Source organism: Giraffa tippelskirchi, chromosome 4 (genome assembly GCF_054371585.1).
Source record: "Giraffa tippelskirchi isolate mGirTip1 chromosome 4, T2T-mGirTip1v1.2.pri, whole genome shotgun sequence".
Taxonomy (NCBI): Eukaryota; Metazoa; Chordata; class Mammalia; order Artiodactyla; family Giraffidae; genus Giraffa; species Giraffa tippelskirchi.
The window spans coordinates 1654322-1675194 of NC_137278.1; the positions used below are offsets into that span (position 1 = coordinate 1654322).

General features: G+C 62.9%; 1 protein-coding gene across 4 annotated transcripts in view; it reads right to left on the reverse strand.

The window, feature by feature from the left end:
* Positions 1-350: 350 nt before the first annotated feature.
* The window catches only part of COL5A1 (collagen type V alpha 1 chain), a 146045-nt gene continuing 125522 nt past the window's right edge, over positions 351-20873 (reverse strand). For 2 of the 4 annotated variants that reach the window (XM_081483835.1, XM_081483833.1), the window contains exons 56-66: positions 20747-20800; positions 20602-20655; positions 20203-20310; positions 19047-19100; positions 18174-18209; positions 17734-17787; positions 17001-17256; positions 15395-15507; positions 11853-11921; positions 8154-8387; positions 351-2660 (exon numbers count right to left, since the gene is read on the reverse strand). In XM_081483835.1, the coding sequence (XP_081339961.1) occupies positions 2514-2660; positions 8154-8387; positions 11853-11921; positions 15395-15507; positions 17001-17256; positions 17734-17787; positions 18174-18209; positions 19047-19100; positions 20203-20310; positions 20602-20655; positions 20747-20800 (1179 nt within the window). In that variant the 3' untranslated portion in view covers positions 351-2513. Of the gene's footprint in view, positions 2661-8153; positions 8388-11852; positions 12052-15394; positions 15508-17000; positions 17257-17733; positions 17788-18173; positions 18210-19046; positions 19101-20202; positions 20311-20601; positions 20656-20746; positions 20801-20873 lie in introns of all 4 variants that reach the window. The other 2 variants (XR_014051680.1, XM_081483834.1) reach the window with 2 other exon arrangements.

The following is a 20873-nucleotide window of genomic DNA, read 5'->3' on the forward strand; positions in this document are numbered from 1 at the left end:
ATCGGTGTAATGCAGGGGAAGGCCCTGGTCATACTTAAGAAGACAGTCGATCACATCTGCTTACGGTGGAGACGGTAATCTTGATTTATTGAAAAACTATTACAATTATTCCTCTGTTACACAGGTTCAAAATATTTTAAAATACCCTTTTCTGGGCATTACAGTTGAAACGTATGAACATGTCTATTGGGTTTTCAGGAAATGTACAGTATGTCGCTTGACATTCTATTTTAAAGGGCCTAATGTCCTATAATGTTTACCAAAGGTTTTCTTTTGACCATTTTCCTTTTCTCTTCATCAACGTCTGTCCAATTATATAGATAAGGGGGAAAAAAATTACACCAAAAGAATTTCTGCAAATATAAGAAGTAATTTTATTGCAATATATCATAGCTAAGTGGTCTGGGGAGAATGGGACATGTTTTGACTCAGTACAAATTACAACAGCTTTGAAGGGACCCATGGGGGAAAAGATTGACAGAATAAAAGGAGAACTTGGTGGGATGAGAAATCAAAATGGAATCACATGACCTAGACAAAACCCACAGGGCGCCCCGCGGCGACGATCCAATATGGCTTTTCTTTTGAAGAGATGAAGGACAGGGTCGTTGGCAGATGCTGGCATCCTGGGTTCGGAAGAATCTCGAAGCCAGACTTTTCTTTGGCGAGAGCAAGACTCAATTTCCGGGGGATTCGGGAAGTCCTCGTGGGGGTGTGCCGTTACTCCTGGGTCGCTCTGCGGTGGTCTCCCAAGCGGGAACCATGGTCCGAGGGGGCAGGGTGGGCGGAGAACAGCGCCAGAGCCGGGACCTGTCTCAGCGCCTCCGAGGGGGCCGCACAGGGCCCCAGGGCCCGTCTCGCTCTCCCATCCTGGCAGGAAAGGGCATTGCACGAGGGCAGCTTTTCACAGTAAAGGAATCACCTTTCCTTGCCAGCCCAGCAAGTCCTCGCCCTCGCTCGGTGAGGAGGACCAGTACCGGACGGAGCCTGGCTGGCCCGAGCACCCAAGCAGCTGAGACCCACGCCCAACACATGTGCAGACGGAAATCCAAATCGCTTTCACGGGGGTAAGGCACAGCTGGCGGCCCCGGCGGGACTCACGGAGTTCATTGCACATTTGTCTGTCTGCCGAGGCCGCCCCAGAGGCAGCCCCGCGGAGGGCCACGTGCTGCCTCCGTTCAGTTCTTGCAAAAAAAAAAAAACGCAGAAATTAGCACCACAATCATTCGGCAACTGAGCACAATCTGCCTTCGTTAGGCTGCGGATCACGCAGGAGGCGTCCGCGTGCTGCGCATGCGTGTCTTCGGATCATAGACGCACAGCCTGAGAGTGGTACCCGGCCTGGAGCGGCTCCGCTGCTGTCTGGGAGGGGGGCGGGGCTATGGGAGGGCAGGGGGCCCGCGTTTATCTTAATGTCCGCGGCAAAAACCTCGGTGGTGGAGGCCAGAGCCCAGAGGGAGAGAGGTGGGGAATGAGGCGCAGCAGGCGGCCCCCGTGTCACCTTCAGGGATATCTCAACAGATAGCACCACGAAAGAGGAGTGTAAAAATAAGCACCAATTTTCATTTAGTTATCATCGACAGAAAATGTGGTTTCCCTGCCCTGGACATTCTCCCATCAGGCTCTGCAGGAGGAAACATGGAGAAAGGAAGCAATTAAAATTAATTCCAGCCCGCGTTTTCCTCTAAGTGCACGTGGAGAAGGCAGAGTATAAAATCCTTTTTTCTTTTTCTCCCTGTTTTAAAAAAGAAAATCCAGAGCTAATCAAAGACTTGTCTGAAAGGGGCCCTGGCACCTGCTTTGCCAATGGTGGGGTGAATGCTCGCTGCCTTTGGCAAATTTCCAATTCATCACATGTCCTGGAGAGGGTGGGGGTGTGGACTGCCTCCCAGCACGCACGCCCGGGCCGTTTTTCCAACTCTCCCGGTGGGACTGCAGCGGGGTTCACAGGCATGATTGAAAGTCAGGGACACTGAACATGTATGACAATACAATACAAATATTTACTTAAAACTCACAAAAACAAAAGCACCTTTAATCCATCGGAAAGGCACATGCAGGATGACATTTGGCCTGTGAATGGATCTTGTTAAAAATGGAGCAGAGGCTCCGGAGGGTGGGGTGACCTTTACAAGGCTGGCCTCGGAACAATGTTTGAAGGTCAGGGGGAAATACACATCTTCAAGTTGAATTTTTTTTTTTTAAATGAGTGATCTCCAAATACTGCAGCCCTACACCTCTCCGAGAAGACCATCCAAGGGCTTGGGTGCAAGACGGGTAGGCCCCACTCCCTTGAACGGGGCTGCTGGAAGCGGGCGGCTGCGGGGCGTCTAGGTCATGTGATTCGGCTCCAGGGTGGGGATGCAGACGCGGCTCTTTCCCTTTGCTCTCTCGGGGGGCGGGGCGGGCCCGGCGCGGTGGGGAGGGGCGAGCGAGGGGCCCTCACTGTCCGGGACGCCCACAGGCGGCGCGCTGAGGTCACGAGGTTGCTCTTGGGGCCGGGCTCGCGGCTCCTAGCCCAGGAAGCAAGCTGGCCCCACTTCAAATCCGAATTTCTGTGACGCTTCACCGAAGTCGTTGAACATGATATCGACGATGGGCACCTGCTCCACCTTGGGGGTGTCGATCTCCAGAACCGTCTTCTGATACCCTTTCTTCGTCTGCGGAGGGGGAGGGGGATGGGTCAGCCAGGGCCCCGAGGCGAAGCGACGGTCCACGCCCGCCATGCCTCCCTAGCTCCGAAACCCACCCCCAGCAGGATGACGGCCGTGGGAGCAGGCAGCTCACCCCAGCTCATCCATCTGGCCCCACGACTTGGGAGCAGGACGCAGTGCAGGGAGGCTGTGCTGAGGGTCCTCAGCCCACCGGGACCCACGCTTCCATCCCCGCCAGCTGGGACCCCCCCCCATAGAGCCACAGGGATCTGCCCCAGGGCAGTCCAGCCAGGAAGAGTCAGTCCTCCCCAGCTCCACCCACCTGCCTCACTCCCGTGAGCATCTGAGCTCCCGCCCAGCACCACCCTGGGGGACGTGAGCCCCACCTTCCTGTTGGGAGAGTGAACCCCAGGGGTACAGAACTGCCCCAGGAGTGCTGGCTCACCCCACCCCCGGCCACGTCCCCCAGAATACAGGGGGTGAAGGTGCGAATCCACGCGGGATGGAGAGCCAGCCACTCCCAACCCTGAGCACAGGACCCCTGTCAGGGAGGTGCTGGGCCCGCCCCCAGCAACTCCCCCTAGATGGGGGTCCGGGATCAGCGCAGACACGCCCTGCCGGCCTGTTCTGGACCAGTGGTCTTCTCTGCCTCGCCTGAGAACAGGCACGGCCTCAGCTGGATCTGGTCCCAGGGAGGGGTGACCAGTCCAGGGAGAAGGCAGCACCTCCCGGGCCTCGTCCCCCTCCAGCAGGATGGCGTGGGCACGACCCTCTCAGGGAGCCCATAACCATCACCTGGGTGACCACATAAAGCCCCTGGAGTCCCATGTGGCCCTGGCAAGGTGGTCAGTGAGTCCAACTGCTGGGAGATGGCCTCCACTCTCTGGGTGGCAGGCTTCAGGGTGGCCCTGGCCCCTGACCTCGCAGTGGATCACTCCTCGGGGGGAGCCCGTGTGGCGAGGACAGCCTCAGGAGGGACTTTCACGTGGCAGTCGCTCAGCAACCTCAGGCACCTTCAGGAACTGTGTGCGGCCCCAGATCCAATGGGGAAGCCTTATCCCCTGGGTGACTGTGTTGGGAGGCCATTAGGTCATGGGGATGGGGCCTCATGAATGGGATTCGTGTCCTTTTAAGAAGCAGCTGGAATGCTAGCTCTTAACCCTGCATGAGGACATGGGGAGATGGGGCGGCCGTCTGCAGCCCGGGGGAGGCCCCTACCAGTCCGGACAGCTGGTATCGGCTCAGACGTGAGCCTCCAGCACTGCGAGAATGACTGTGTACTGTTGATAAGCCACTGGTGAGCAGTGACCTGCGACAGCTGCTCAACAGACCAGGACAGATGCTGGGCCAGAGGCAGCCTGCTAAGCTACCCCCAGATTCGTCACCCTCCAAAACTAAATCAGGTGACTAATACCCGCTATTTTAGGTGCTAAATCTGGGAGGTAATTTGTTACAAGCAATGGATGACCACCATAGTCGCTGTGGCTCACTTTTCTCCACTGGAGGGCGGGTACCCGTGCTCCCTGGACGTGGGCAGGACGGGTGAGGCCTCATGGAACAGGGTTCCCAGCCGGGCCTCCATGAAGGCGCTTCTGGACTGAGCCTGGGAGTGACCTGCTCTGAGTTTCCTTCAGAGTCTCTGCGACCCGTGGACTTGCCTCCCCTCGGCCCTGCCTTCACAGGAAGGGAGCACCCTCAGCGGGCCAGGCTGGGATTGCTTTAACGCCGGGATCAACGCTTCAGAGTCAGGGTGTGTCCTCCTGGGAGCCTGTTAGTACCGCTGACTTCAGCCCGTCCCGGAGACAGAATTCAGGAGGCCGAGAGCGGGTGCGGCAACTGCATGGTTTAGATGCATCTCGGGCAATTCTGACACGCGTGGGTCATGGTCAGCCTCTGCGCAACACTGAGGGACCTGTCCAGCGGCCAGGAGCTCAAGGGCACAGATGCCGTGGGCTTCCAGCAAACGGGCCAAGGCCCGGCCTTGGGGGGAACAGCCAGCCCTCCACTGCCAGGAAAGGGGCTAAGGACCGCAGCCTTGTGGGTGCTGGGAGGGACTGGGGGGCAGCCGGGCTGGACTCAGGGCCCCCAGGGAGGATGCCACCCACGCCTCTTCAGACAGGGAGCCCTGGGAGGAAGCTGAGCCCTTTCCCTCCCTTGGCCGGTCCTGCGAGGAGGGTTCCGAGTCCACCCCTCCCTCTGCCCCAGCTCTGCCCCTGGTCCGACCACCATCCAGCAGGGGCTCGAGGGGACGGCCGCCCTGGCCTCCGATGGGCCTCTGCTGTCACGGGGAGCCGTGTGGCCTCGAGCTCCCCCTGCCAGTGAGGCGGGCAGCCCGGCCTTCCTCTCCTCCACGGGGAGGGGGACAAATAGGCCTCGGCGGGGCCAGCGCCCGCCTCCTCCTCCCACCAGGGACGGCAGCGTGTGCGAGCTGCCAGGAGCTTCCTCCTGGACGGACGGGGCCCCAGCGCTGCAGTTATCAGAGCACTCGGAGGGGCATCCATGCGCATGGGGCTCAGTTACCCCGTCACTCCTGAGGCATAAACAACCATCACGGGCTGGCAACGGCCCCCCGGGGTGCGCGGAGCTGCACAGACCGCGGATTTCTGTGGCGGGGCTCCTCGGCCTCCTGCGCAGTGATTCGAGCCTCTGCACTCAGCAGCCCGCCCATCAGGCTGCACAGCCACCCCCAGCCAGCGTCCGCATCTCAGTTGTCTTCGGTCCTTACTACAATGTGGACCAAGCGGGCCTCCAGGGAGGTGGGCCTCCCTGCCCCCAGCCTGCGTGCCTTGAGCCTCCTGCATGAGTACCTGGGAGGGCTGTGACCTTTCAAGTCGAGGCTGCACTTCCGGTGGGCGGTGGCGTGGGGTCAGCCGAGCACTGACCACTCTGGGCCTCCCCGCATCCCCTCCCCTGCCTGTCCGCTGAGCCCATTTTCTCCATCGGCTGTGTTACTCTCTTTAGACACGACCTCTTCGCCTTCTCAAAGACAGACTCTTTCCAGGAGTAAAAACGTCAAGCGCCAAATGCAGATATTTCCATGATGCCAAGTCTTGCTTCTGCATCGGAGGTGCCCGGAGGCCCGGCACGGAGTGTGGCAATGACTGCCAGGGTTCCTGGGGCCACAGCAGCCGACTGGGTCTGTGTTTTTCTCAGGGAGCAGCTCAGGGTCTGGCTCTCACGTGGGTCTCGGTGTCGGGGCGCCTGGGCGGCAGGGCGGGCTTCGGTGGGCGGAGACAAGGAGCTGGATCCTTCTGGCCTTCTGTGTGACTCGGAAACAGTGACTGTCCATCCTGAAGGATGGTGGCCCTCTGCCGGGCACTCTTGTCCCCAGATGTGCACGTGGCAACGCCACCTGCCCTTCCACCCCACATACATTTTCCCAGCATCCTTTCAGGGAACGGCCCCTCTTCTGGAAAACCAGTCTCTGCCCTTTACCAGGTGACGTGTGTGGGCCGACCAGAGTGTTTCCCTTTCTGCCAGGGGAGCCAGGGAGCTCAGCCCCAATCCAGGCTCTGCCCTGGGGCTGACTCGCATTTCTCCTCCTCCTGACTGCCCCCTCCTCCACACCACCCTCCTCCACCTGACTGCCTCACGCTCTTGCTCGGGAGCCCGAACTGCCTAAAAATAGGAACAGCGATGATTCTGGGCTCACAGCAGCTGAGCGCGGCTCTGAGCTCTCCTCTGGCACGTTCCTCCTGGAGCAGCCCCGTGAATCAGTGCTATTCTTGTCTTCCTTTGTAGGAGGCAGACACGAGACAGGATTTTAGTTGGTGCCTCACGACCTCTGGAAGCAGCTTGGGGTTTGCATCAGGAACGTGAGCAGATGCTGGATGACCAGGGCTTCTGGAGCTTTGGGTCCTTTTCCGCGGGGCACCCTGCATCCCCTGACCTCAGGGAGGGACCAGCTCTGCACAGGCCATGGTCAGGTCCAAAGGACTGACCCACACTAGGGCCAGGGACCAGGGCATCAAGGAGGGGATGCTGCCCCGCTGGGCATCCCGGCCCCATGCCTGCCCTGTGCACACTCACCTCGAATCCCTAAGGAGCCCCAGGGATCCTTTTGTGGGAAGGATCTAACTAGATCCTTTTGTGGGAAGAAGGACTGAAGCTCCCACAGCTGAAAGGCCCAGGCCGGTCCCAGCAGGGCAGCCAGAGGACGAGGCAAGATGTGAGTCTGGTTCCACCTGAGTCCTGCTCTCAGCAGTGGATCAGCACCTGCTTTCCTGCCAGCTCTCTGGGATCATCCTAGACACTCCAGGCTGGCCAAGTGGCCAGACCACCTCGACAGGCCTTAGGGAGAACCCTCAGATCCCACAGGACCCGACAGCGTGGGACGGGAATGCAAAGGCAGGAGCACTGGCTGCTCGCAAGCACACAGAGGCAGCTTGGTGCCTGGGATGCCTGCCCCCAGCTGGGGATGCTTGTGACCAGCTCTGACACATGCCCTGGCCACTCTGTTCAACAAGAGGGTGGGAGCCAAGTGTAAAACCTCAGGAACCAAGAAGAACCAGAAGGGATTGCAGATGGTTTACTCTATGTGGAAATCCATGGCCCTGACTGGGACTGGGGCCCACGAATGAGGGAAGGGCTTCCCGACCACAAGACAGGAGGCTGGCGCCTTCCAGAGGAGGGTGTCCACAGAGGCCGGCAGCACGCAGTGAGCCCCGGACACCCAGCGGGGCGGAACCTACACTAGCCATGTCCCCTGAGTGAGCCGGGCTGGACAGGGACCTCGGGCAGGGTCTCTGGAAGCAGGTGGTGAGAGGCCAGGGGTCGGATGTCAGAGGCGACAGTAAGACCAGCAGGACGGTGATTCCTGGTGACCCCCCGACCTCCAGCCTTGGACAGGCCACACGGGAGACCCGTCTGAGGGTTTCAGCAGGACTGGGCCCCATGCACGGCTGCGCTAAACATCTCCCAGGATCCCAGGACAGAAGGACACAGCTCAGTTCTAGGGGCTGACCCTCACTCTGGGGGGCACATGAAGGGGTGCAGGGGGGCAAGCACAAGGTCCAAGGAGTGAAGGCAGCCCAGCCCTGGCCGGCCTCTCAGGCCTGAGCAGAGCATCCTTCCCAGAGGGCGGCACAGGGTCCAGGGAGGGGACCCGGTGTGGGCTGGGGTTGTCACGAGAGCCGGCAATGCCACTGCCCGCTGCCCGCAGACCTCCTCCAGATGGCCACGTTCCCAGGGGCTCAGCCTCAGCTCTGGCCATTCCCGAAAAGTGGAGGCGTCTCAACTTCTGAATGGACCAAGAGCACTTCACGGCACCCCAGGCTCTCGGTCAGGGACCCGGGCTCAGCCAACCCCAGACCTTGGGAGGGTCCCACTGCAGACTACGGAATTCCACATCGGCCAGCCACGGTCAGCACTCACTGCACCCAGCACCCAGCACACAGCTGGTGCCCGGGAAATTCGTGTGGAGCAAACGACCGCACCACCGCACCGCGTGAGACGCCGCGCCGCCCCGCCCCACCCCGCCCGGGCGCAGACGACACTCACGGCGCAGCCATCCACCAGGGCACGGATATAGGGGCTGTTGTCGTAGGACATCTCCTCATCGTTGGAGCCCAGGAAGCGCATGGCCTTGTCGTAGCTGCCCGTGGCGGCGTCCTGCCAGGCCACCGACTGATAACAGTTGTAGGTGATGTTCTGGTGGGCGGAGGCGCTGAGCAGCCGCAGGAAGGTCATCTGGACCACGCCCACGGGGTTGCCCTCGGCGTCCACGTAGGAGAGCTGCAGGGGGACGGGGAGGGGCTCAGCAGGGCGGGGACACGCGGCCGCACAAGGCCCCTCGTCCACACGGCCGGGCTTGGGAGCTTCAGCCCCGAGCTGTCTCCTCTGGAGTGTGGGCCATGCCAAGGGCCCCATCTGGAAACGAGCCACATACCGGGCCCCCAGGCCAGCATGCGCTGGCTCTCTGGGGGGTTCCCTGGAACACAGTGAACCTCGCCTCATTTCCTTCAAGGACCCAAGGAACCCACCCACTCTTTGCCTGGTTGGTCCCTATTCGGCCTCTGAGGCCCATCTCATATGCTTCCTCTTCCAGGAAGCCTGCCTGGGTTAGATGTCCTCGCCCACCATGGCCTGGCTCAGTGTCCATCTTTCCTACTAGCTGTAGGGCCCTCCACACTAGCATTGGACTCCTGTATTGGGGGCCCCTGGGACCTGGTCTATGGCCCTCTCTGGACCAAGAGTACCCTGGGGACAGGAGCCTGGCATGCACATTCCTGTCTCTATGCTCCGAAGTCAGCATAAGGAAGGTGCTCATTAGATGATGCTGACCACTGGCTGGTCACTGTGATGTACAAAGACCTGACTGGGGCTGTGAGAACTAGATATGGAAAGGGCAGGAGGCCTCGGAGAGGAGTGGGCCAGTTGGGCATGAGGTATGGGGTGCTTGGCCAGCAGATAGGAAGACCAGCCTGTGAGAGGGTCATGGGCCTTATGGCCAAGAGCCAGAGGCCTGGAGGGACTGGGCACTTCCCTGTAGCACAGGGGGGAGGCCTCTGCTGCCCCCTCCCTGGGTGTGGACCCAAGGGAGAGCGCAGCGGGTGGTGCTTGGCGTAGGGGTCAGGGGGTCAGCCTCGCCCACATGAGCGAGCAGCCTGAAATCAGGGCAAGACACCCAGGAGAGAGGGGAGGCTGGTTCCCAAGTGACTACGTGGTGTCACGGGCGTGAGCTCAGCTGGCCGGTGCCGGGCGCCCCGAGGGACAGGTCAGCTTCCGCACCTTCTCAGCGGCGGCTCTGTGAGCTGCTGCTCCCGGCAGGGGCAGGGGCTCCCAAACCCCCCGCAGGTATCTCCTCCCCCGAAGGCCCTCCTCTGAGACCCAGCAGAGCGAGCTCGGCCCGTCTTCGGGCCCCACGACAGGGGAGGCTGAACGTCAGGGCCTGACACCCCAGGTCCTCCCGGCGCACGGCCGCTCCACCCCTGCTCTGCCTCAGACCCTGGCGCCCGGCTCAGCCAGGCAGGCGCACTGGCCGCTCCCAAGCACGCAGAGGCGCTTGGTGCCCGGGATGCCTGCCCCCAGCCGGGGACGCTTGTGACCAGCTCTGACACACGCCCTGGCCGCTCTGCTCAACAAGAGGGTGGGAGCCAAGTGTAAAACCTCAGGACAAGAAGAGCCAGAGGGGATTCCGGATGGTTTAGTCTACGTGGAAATCCATGGGACCGGCCCCCAAACACCCACGCTGATCACACGAGGGGGACCCGAAGTCACTCCTGTCCACGTATATAGAGATCTCTGTGTAAGGACGGCTGATGGCGGAGAGCCAGGCCCAGCCTCCTGCTCCTCCCCACCCGGGCGGGAAGAGCGCAGAGCGGCCGGCCAGCTCCCCACGTGGCCGCCAGACGCCGAATTCCAGCCGGACCTGGAGGAGAGGGAGGGGATACCAACCGCACTCTGGGGCGTCGGGCGCTCCTCCTGGAGGGAAGGTGACTGACTGGAGGCGGGAGGCATGCGCAGAGAGAGGCGGGGGCAGTGCTGGACGCAGAAGGACCTGAAGGCCCGGAGCCAGGCAGCGGTGAGGCCCAGGCTCCGCCCACCCCGAGCCCCACGTTGGCATCTCAGAGCCCTGGTGTGAGCCCCTCCCCTCCTGGGGAAAGTGCAGCGTCCCCTTCATGTCGCCCAGGGCAGCCGGCCCAGAAAAGCGTCTATTTCTTCAGGGGGGGACCTGCATCTACGCCCTGTGACGTCCACTGTGACGGTCACAGGCAGCTCGAAATGATGCGGCCGAAAGATGCAGGAGACCCGCTGACGTCCCCGGGACCATCCCCCCACCTCCATCCCAGGTCAAACAGGACGCAAGGAGGAGGCGGGCTCAGGCCGGCGGCTGCGAGTGGGTGCTCTGTGCCCTCGTCTGTGGAACCAGGTGGTGGGCCTGGGGGGTGAAGGCCCCCGTCTGGAGGAGCCCACCAGCACGGCTGCGGAAGGGACCTTGCCCCGGCCCCTCCTCCTCCTGAGCCCTGTGCCCACCCACCACCATCCGCTGGGCTCAAGTGCCCTGGGCACTGCCCTCCCAAGGGGGCACCCACTTCAGGTCCTTCTGCGTGCCAGCGGCTCTGTCCTGAGGACAGCTCCAAGGCGGCGAGGGGAGGAGAGTCAGCAGGAGGGAGGGGGCGACGTGCCCGGGTGTCCGCACAGAGACAGGAAGTCCGCGACAAGGCAAGGCGAGCGCAGACCTTGTGTCTAGAAAGAGCTTTGGTGACCAGGGCTCAAGGACACGGGGCGTGAGCTGTTAATAGTGAGCACACAGCACCTTGGGGTCTAGGATCAGGGTCCTCAGGGTGGACCGCTGGAAGGCCCTGCTCTGAGACCCGGGGGAGAGCGTCCCTGGCCCCTGGGGAGCCGACCAAGGGCGGAGGGTCAGGCCCACGCTGTGGACCCGAGAGCTGCTTCTGAGAAACAAGGACATCCTTCAAGGGCGGCCGGGTGGACCTTGGCGGAGGAGGGGATGCAGGAAGCGAGGGACTCTGGTGGCACCTGCAGCGTGGCCACGCCTGGAACCTGGGCCTTCAGCTCATCAGGAAGGGGGCACAGAACTCTGCACTGGGCTCCAGGAACAGGCCTGAGTCAAAGCCCCGGAACGTTCTGGGAAAACGCCCTACCGGGCAGAAGGAGTCACAGCCCCAGGGAATCAGGTGCGACTGGCCTCAGCCTCTCAACCCCTGGAGGACCACCCTGTCCAGTCCTTTCGGGGGACGCCAGCTGCCTGCACCTCCAGACGGGCCGTTTAAGACTGGATCCCCAGAAGTTAGCACGGGGGCCAGCACGGCCCGTGGGACGTGACGGAGGAGCCCGCGGCCCCTCGCCCCTGGCCGCGGCGGGGTCAGGGCACGGGGCACGAGTCCTGAGGGGCTGGACGGCTTAACGGTCCAGGGCCCACTTCATCTGAGCTGCCCGCTAGGACTGAGCGAAATACACCCCCCATGCCTGGGGTCTGTGGGCTCGGTCCCTGGCAGCACCGGCGTGGGGCTCTGAAAGCCAGCCTCACGCCCTCCACCTGATCAGACAGCTGTCCGGCTGCCCTCGGCTAGAGTGGACCCCCATCGGCGTGGCAGGAGGGGCCGGCCTGAGCCTGGCGGTCACGGTGGCGGAGCAGTTTGGCCAAAGGGCGAGAGCAGGTGCGGCGCTGGGGGTCTGTCCCATGCAGAGCCGAGCCAGGCCGAGCCGCAAGCAGGCAGCCCCGGGGCCACTTACCAGCGACCCTCGCTTGTACTGACTGTACCAGGTGGAGGGCTGCTCTTTGGGCCAGCGGGCCATTTTACTCTGCAAGATACGAAACGGGCGGGTTTAAACCACACCGCACACGCGTCGGAGGCCGTCTTACCAGTTTGCCACGCTTGAATTCACTGAACCAGGAACCCGGGTTTTCTTTGGGCCAAGAAGTGATTCTGGCCTAAACATCGAGGTGGGAGGCGGGGAAGGAGAGAAACAGAGAAACGAGAGCGTTACTTCTGCCTCCTCGAGAGACGCTCCCGCGTCCTGCAGGCGCCCCATCTCCCCTGGAGCTGGCGCTCGCTCTGGGACCGGCCCGTGACCGCCGTGGGGACTGGCCCTGGTGCCTTCCAGGAGTCAGCACCGGCTCCACGGGCAGGATCAGGGTCTGTATCTGATCACTTCCGTGTGTCCAGCACCGAGTACAGAGCCTTGCGCTTGGCGACTGCAGAGACGCTCCTGGAGCGAATGAATGAATGACGGGGTGGGCGCACGGCTGCTCCCGCATCTCACCCGGGTGAGGGCACGAAAGACAATAGGGCCAGTTACTGCTGATGGGCTGAGGGCGCCCCGTGGGCATCCCCTCGATGATCCCCTGGTCTAGAGGTGTGGCTTCATCTCCAAGGCCTCTCCCTGGGAACAGAGCGGGCAGGAGAGCCTCCCAGGGTGCAGCCAGGGGTGAGGTGTATGTGTGTGTTTCCTGCCCGTGATGTGTGCATTGGTGGCACGGGTGGTGCGTGTGCTGAGTGTGTGGAGGGACATCCTCTCTGGTGAGAGTGCCCCTGAGTTCCCAGTCGTCCCCCGGGTCCTCTGCCCGTGCCCCAGGTCCTGGTCCCCATCCCCGGCTCCTCTCCTGAACTGACCTCATCCAGGGGAGCCCGAAAAGTCGCCCCAGGGGAAGGCCAGCGCATCCAGCCCGCCTCCCGTCCCTCAGGACTCTGCCCCTGGTTCCGAACCGGCCGCTCTCTGCGTTGTGCTCAGCTAGCGCGAGGCCCGCGGCCTCCCAGAGCAGGAGCAGGGATGCGGGCAGGGGAGGGCCTCACCCAGATCTCTCCTCCCCACTCCACCCCCCCGCTGCCGAGGGGGCCCTGCAGCCCAGGCGACTGGGCACAACGCCTCCACTGGCCCGAGGCTCCCAGCCCATGGACCGTGGAGGTCAGCACAGGAGCAGAGGCAGAGCCAGGGGCCGCAGGGGTCACTCAGTGCCCCAAGCCCGCCGTCTGCCTGGCTCCACCACCAGGGAAGGCTGCTGGGCTTCCCTTGGTTCCCCGGCAGTGAGGCTGTCTGCAGAGGACAGACAGCAACACAAGGATGTGAAATGGCATTTTTGCACCTGAATTTCCTCCGGGGCCTCCGTCAGAGGCAGGGCCAGGGTCTGGGTTTCCTTGGGACCCACAGGGGTCTTGCTGCTGGGAGTGCATTTCCCCAGGATTTAAAATCCCCGGTCGGGGGAGCGTTGAGCATAAGCCAGGGTCCCTGCAATGTCCCGGTCAGCGCAGGGCCTGCTCCTGTGGCCCCGGGGGTGCCGGCGCTCCCCGCGGGGACAGTGAACTGCAGGGACTGGCACTGCGGTGGCTCCGCTCGAGGGAAGTGGCTCTGGGCGCCGAGGACATGGGTGCCTGACTCCTGTCGGGCGCGACCTGGACCTGCGCGGCTCCAGGAACCTGCCGCCCTCTGCTTGCAGCAGGGACGGGGAGCCGTCTGGGTGGGACGTCACGGAGGAGGGCGCCCAGGAGGTGCAGAGGGCACCGCGGTCAAAGACTGCACCTTCTTCCGAGCTAGAGACCTCTCCCTCCTTCCTCACCTGTCCTGGGCCAAAGAGCACCCGGCCTCCAATGCGTGCTTGAGATAAAGCGACACACGCTAGCCACACACGCCCGTCCCTGCACGCCATCCACCTGCTACCCACACGCCACCCACACGCCACCCACACGCCACCCACACATCACGTACACGCCATCCACACGCCATACACACGTCACCCACACGCCATCCATATGCCGTCCACACGCCATCCACACATCATGTACATGCCATCCACACGCCACCCACACATCATCCACACGTCACCCACATGCCATCCACACACCACACACCATCCACATGCCACCCACACGCCACCCACATGCCACCCACACGCCATCCATATGCCAGCCACACGCCACCCACACGCCATCCACCTGCCACCCGCACGCCATCCACCTGCCACCCGCACACCATCCACATGCCCCCACATGCCATCCACACATCACCCACACGCCATCCACATGCCACCCACATGCCATCCACACACCACTCACACACCACCTACATGCCATCCACAAATCACCCACAACCTCCACACATCACCCACACGCCACCCACCTGCCACCCACACGCCATCCACATGTCACCCACACGCCATCCACCTGCCACCCGCACGCCATCCACACGTCACCCACACGCCATCCACATGCCCCCCACCACCACCCACAGGTCACCCACACACCACCCACCTGCCACCCGCACGCCATCCACACGTCACCCACACGCCATCCACATGCCCCCACATGCCATCCACACGTCACCCACACACCATCCACATGCCCCCACACGCCATCCACATGCCACCCACATGCTATCCACATGCCACTCACACACCACCTACATGCCATCCACACATCACCCACACCCTCTACCTGCCACCCACATGCCATCCACACACCACCCACACATCACCCACACGCCATCCACACACCACCCACATGCCATCCACACATCACCTGCACGCTACCTGCTGCCATCCACCTGCCACCCATATGTCACCCACATGCCACCCACACATCATGCACACACCACCCACATGCCATTCACATGTCAACGACATGCCACCCTCACACCATCCACGCACCATCCACCCACCATCCACACACCAGTCCACTCACTATCCACACACACTGGTTTACACCTGTCCACACACACAGAGACGCCACCACAGAAGTGAGGCCTCTAAAAGACCACAGGTGACTCAGATTGACACCTTACAAAATCTCCATGAATCAGAACCTCACGAAACAGACTATAAAGGAATGCAGTGCACTACGGAGCAAATACCCTAGAAGCTGCCACTAAGAATCTCAGCAAACGCCACCTTCTACAAGATGTATTTGGGTCACTTGACCTCAAAAGTCCTTCCATGGGCTTCGGGTTGGTCTGAGGTCAGGATTACAGAGTCATTTTGGGAAGGATCTGACCAACCAGTGGTGGAAGTCCTAGCTCCGGGGGTAGTTGGGGGAAGATACCCATGAGCCAGCCACCCCTCAACCTTCCACAAACGAGACTGCACCAAGCCTGTATCATTGCTAGAAGTTTCTTCTCAAAGAAAATTCTGGTCTGTTTCTGGAGAAGAAACCTTAATTTTGGAACTGGTTTTCATTTCCTGGTTTCAGCTTCTGGTTTTCATTCCTGAAACTGTGTGCACGTGACACTGCGGGAGCCCCGGCCCAGCCCCACCGGGAGAGGAGGTGATGGGGGCGGGTACTCACCCCCTCGGACTTCTTGTCGGGGAAGACGCATGTCGACCCCCCGGCCGTGAAGTTGCAGTAGACCTTGAAGGAGTCCCGGGAGCAGCCTTGGTTTGGATCCACCCAGTATTCACCTGGATCACAGGGTCAGGGTCAAGTGTCAGGGTGGAGGTCAGGGTCTGCGTCAGAGTTGGGGTCTGGGTCAGGGTCAGGGTTAGGGTTGGGGTCGGGATCAGGGTTGGGGTCGGGGTCAGGGTCAGGGTTAGGGTCAGGGTTGGGATTTGGGTCAGGGTCAGGGTCAGGTCAGAGTTGGGGTCTGGATCAGGGTCAGGGTCAGGGTCAGGGTCAGGGTTAGGGTCCGGGTTGAGATCAGGGTCAGGGTCAGGGTCTGGGTCAAGGTCAGGGTGTGGGTCAGGGTTGGGATTTGGGTCTGGGTTAGGGTCAGGGTCAGGGTTAGGGTCAGGGTCGGGATCAGGGTCTGGATCAGGGTGCAGGTCGGGGTCGGGGTCAGGGTCAGGGTCAGGATTGGTGTCAGGGTCAGGGTTAGGGTCTGGGTCGGGATCAGGGTCAGGGTCAGGGTCAGGGTCGGGGTCAGGGTCAGGGTCAGGTTCAGGGTCGGGATTAGGGTCAGGGTCAGGGTCCAGGTTGGGATCAGGGTCTGGGTCAGGGTCCGGGTTAGGGTCAGGGTTAGGGTGTGGGTCAGGGTTGGGATTTGGGTCAGGGTCAGGGTTGGGGTCAGGGTCTGGGTCAGAGTTGGGGTCTTGGTCAGGGCCAGGGTTAGGGTCGGTGTCAGGGTCGGGGTCAGGGTCCGAGTTGGGATCAGAGTCAGGGTCCAGGTCAGGGTTAGGGTTAGGGTCAGGGTCGGGGTCAGGGTCTGGGTAAGGGTCAGGGTTAGGGTCTGGGTCAGGGATGGGGTCAGGGTTGGGGTCAGGGTTGGGGTTAGGGTCAGAGTTAGGGTCTGGGTCGGGATCAGGGTCTGGGTCAGGGTTGTGGTCAGGGTCCGGGTCCGGGTCGGGGTCAGGGTCAGGGTCAGGGAGGCGGATTGTGAGAGCTGCCCCCTGGACAGTACAGAAGTGGTTGCCACCAGGTGGTCCAGTAGTCACGGCGCCCGGCCCGCCCTTGCGCCACAGCACGGCCCCTTCTGGGCTTCCCTAGTGGCCTCTCACTGTCCCTGGTGGGCCCATGGAGCCACGGGGACAGACTGGTCCCCAGGAGCACAGCTGGAGCATGAAGCCCACGGGGCCCAGCTCCAGGGACCCAGGAGGGTGGCTCCGCCTGCCGGGCTGGTGGGTGGCTGGGAGGCCAGCGGTGCTCTGGGAAGGCTCCTAGAAGCTCACACACTTGGGGTCAGAGTCCAGAGAACAGGACTGGTGTGAATTTACGGTGTTCTGGAGCCTAAGCGGCGCTTCCCCAGGTGCAACAGCAAACACCAGTACAAGGACTCTTACTGACACGGGCTGCAGCTGCGGCCGGAGCGCCTCGGCCGTGCCCGTCCTGACGGGGCCGTGCTTTACCCCCATTTACAGACGTGGAGCGCTGGCCCCGGGCACAGCAGATGGCTGCCCGACAGTGACTGAGCTTAGACTAGACCCCGCTCCGTGCGCCCCCAGGCCCGCGGCCGCCCTACCGTCGGGGAAGTCGGGGTGGCAGAGCTGGAGGTCCTTGCAGGTGCGCGCGGGGCTCTGCGGCGTGCCCAGTGGCCGCTTCATCTGCTCCATCTCCAGCTTCAGGGAGTTGAGCGAGCCGAAGATCTCCTCCATGCCGTCCGCATAGTCCACGTACTGCTCGCCCTCCGCGTCGTCCATCAGCTGGCTGGCGTCAATGTTCCGCCGGGTCCTGGATGCCTGGATCGGCAGGGGCTGGATGACCTCGCCCGGGGGGCCCTGGGTGTGGAAAGGGGCAGCGGTGGGTGGGGAAGGCAAGGCCCACAGCCAGGGCCGCAGCTGCAGGCACCGGTCCATCTTAGCACAGTCTTCTTCCCTTTTCTATGTCTCTGGAACATTCCACACGATCCCGCGGGGCCTTGCCTAGTGCTGCCTGACCCCCACCCAACACACGCATGCGTGCACACACACACATGCATATGCGTGCATACACATCTGTTCACACAGAGGTATGTGGGTGCACACACATACACACACACATGCACACACACGTGTGCTCACCCTTCACCTCTCCCCAGCCAGACTTCGGAGGGCGAGGAGCCCTGGGCTGACCTGTGTCCAGGGACAGGGCCCGCCCCACTGCATGTCACACATGGTTCAGAACGTTTTGGGATCGAACCACACGAACATGCTTCCCACGATTCCCTCGGCATTAGGGGACTCCCCCCAACTCCCGAGTCCTCAAGGGCTACTCACCGGTGGGCCAGGGGGTCCTGGCTGGCCTGCCTCACCCTTCGGGCCAGTTGGACCCTGGGGAGGAAGAAAACAGAATCAGCCATGGTCACTGAGGCCCTGATGGGACCTGTCCACCTGGAGGTCTAGAACGATCCCCGGGGACACATGGAGAGGGCAGAGGGGCCTATCGGATGTGCTGGGCGCCCCCCAGCCCCAGATGTGAGAACCAGACACCCCAAGGGGGAGCCTGGGGGACAGAGCCCTTCCCTGTGCGGCAGGGAGCCTTGGTCTGCGGTGACTCAGGCTGGAGGCAGGCGCAGGGCAGCCCCGCACCAGAGGAGGGGTGTCAACCAACAGCCCCAAGAGTCAAGAGGGATGGGGGATCCCGGGAGGTTCTCAGCCCACAGCCTGCACCCTCTCCAACCCCGGGCTCAGGGGCTGGTCAGGATGATGCCACTTACCGAGGAGCCCTTAGCACCTTTTGGACCAGGAGGGCCCTGTGGAGAGGGGCAGGGCGTCAGCGGGGCGGCCCCTTCCCCCCAGGCCCCCGGCTGTGACCCGCACCCCAGCAGACCCGCCTCCCTTCAGCCCTCCTCCTCCGCCCATGGGCCCTTCCAGGAGTCTGAGCTTGTATCTGCTTCACAGGGAGGCAGGTGGGGGGGCGTTCACCCACATGGAGGCCGGGGGTCCCCAGCCCAGCCCCCCAACCCTCCTCAGCAGGGAAATCGCAGCTCAGGCAGCCGGAGTGAGAAGCAACAGGGGCATGCAGGCATCAGAGGCCCTGACGTGGAGCCCCCAGCCCCTCCCGACAGCCTGCCACGGAGGCCAGTGGCAGAGAAGCTGGGGCCACCTTGGGCCACGTGGACCCAGGCCCGGGTGGGGCTCAGAGGCCGACTGGTTTTGGGTGAGAAGCCACTCAAGGCTCGGGGATGTGTCTCGGGTCTCCCAGCTGCAGGGGGAGGCCCCAGGCTGGTGCCTGGAAGCCGGGACCCCAGCTCCTCATGTCTGAGCCAGGCTGGCCCTGCTCGTGCAGACGGCAAGGGCCAGGAGGGACCAGCCACTGTCCTCATTGTCCCCAAAACGCCTACGGAGGACTGTCCGTGTGCCCTAAAAAGCCTGGAGATAGAGGCTCGCCCCCAGCTCCCGCACCTGAAATCAGGGCCCAGCGACCTACTTCCTGGTTTCCATCGCTCAGAACTCGGATCAGAGTCAATGAGCAGACAAACCCGGGGGCCCCCAGACTCAAGCCTGGGACCCCACAGCTTCCCCGTGGCCACTCCCACCCTGCTCCCCCAGAACAACCCAGGGAACCACGCGCCCCTCCAGATACGCACCGGCAGGCCGGGGGGGCCCGGGGGGCCAATGGGGCCGGAAGGACCGGTGATACCCTGAAAGCAGCAGAAACGCGCTCGTCATCGCTCGCGTCCGCAGGGAGCCTGTCCTGCAGCCTCGTCCCCCCTTCTCACTGGCCTCTTCCCCCCACTCGGACACGTGTGAGCAGAGCCCTCACTCCCTGCGAGGCCTGAACGCCGGCCGTGAGGCCTGGCGCCCCGGGGGCTGCTGCCCGGCTGGCCCGGAAGGGCCCCCGGGGAGCCTGAGCGTGAACCTCCCTGTAACGTTCTCATGTGAACCACCCCCGCCAGGCCCCCTCTGGCTGCTTCCTGCTCCCGCTGGGGGTCCGCCCTGAGCATGAGCCCCGGGCAGGTGGCGGCGAGCGTCCTGGGGCCCTGTCTCTTCCGTCTGTCCATCCAGCCTCCCAGGGACTTCCCCACACCGGAGCTTGCATCCTCTGACGGACCCTCTCTCCTGGTCTAGGTGCCACGGGAGACACGAGGGTGATGCAGCGGATGTCATCTGCCTCCGGGATCCTCCCTCCAGCTCTGCCTCAGGCACCCTGCCCTGTCCCAGGTCGGGTGCCAGCCAAGGTGGGCATGGCTCAGGGGCACGTGTGAGCCGCCACACCTGGCTTGGGTAGCGGGGATTCACAGGCTACAGTGAGGCCCTGTGGCCTTGCTGTGGGGACAGGAAAGGCGGGCCTGCCAGGTTCCCCCACTCCATGCACACCCTCCTGTTCCCTGGCCAAGGGATCCACTGCCAGAACCTCCCAGGTGCAGGGTAGGCCAGCCTCGCAGGCTGTTTTCCTGGCTGTGGTTTCCCGAAGGCTGGTTCCCAGGCACGTCCAGGGTCAGGCATGCATATCCGGGTCAAGGGGGAGCCAGGATGCAGCTGAATGTCGCCAATGACTCCTGGACGCTCAGCTGGGACAGAGGGTCTTTCCGAGTGTGGCGGGGGCAATGACCTTCACTGCTGAGGCCAGCAGGACTGGGAGGGCTGCTCAGGGCCTGGGCTGGGCTCCAGTTCTGCCCCTGTCCCCTATGGGCCCGGATGAGCCCGGCCCCTCAGCTGTTCCCGTCCTGACCCCGTGGACAGGGGACGTCTTTCCGGCTCTAACGGGCCTCGGGTCTTTGGACACAGAACTCTTCCACGCACCTGTTCTCCCTTAGGGCCCGAGGAGCCCTGGGGGCCGGGTAGACCGCGGTCACCCTTTTCTCCCTGTTCACCTGGAGGTCCAATGAGCCCAATCAAACCTGGGTGACCCTGTGGGAATGAAAGGGGCATTTGTGGTGGCAACACCTCGCGTCCGGCCACGTGGGCCAGCCAGACGTGGCAGCGCCGCCTTGCCGCCGGGCCCGAAGCTCCCGCAGTGGAAACGTGCCCTGGGCAGGCCCCGACAGCGGGCAGCAGCCGGGTCTCCAAGCCACACGGATCTGTCTCCTTCGTGCCCCACCCCAAGCAGGCGATGCACGCGGGGACAAGCCAGACCTTGTCGAGTCTGAGGCACAGGCTCTCAAGGGCCATCAACCACATGGGCGCCTGCCGCCCACTCACCTTTTCCCCTTTGGGTCCAGAGTCTCCTTTGAGGCCGGGGAGTCCTGGGGGGCCCTGCAGGGGAGGCAGTGGGCTCAGAGTTCTCGTCCCCAACCCTGCCCTCCACCACCTCCGCCTGGGGCCCCTGGGGCGTGTCCTGACTCACCATGGGTCCCGGGGGGCCATCGGGGCCCGGGGCTCCGGGGAGACCTTGTTCGCCCTGAAACACAATTGACCCTGCCTGTGAGCCCCGCCTTGGCCGTCCCCACGCCCCTCCCTCGGCAGTCGCCACC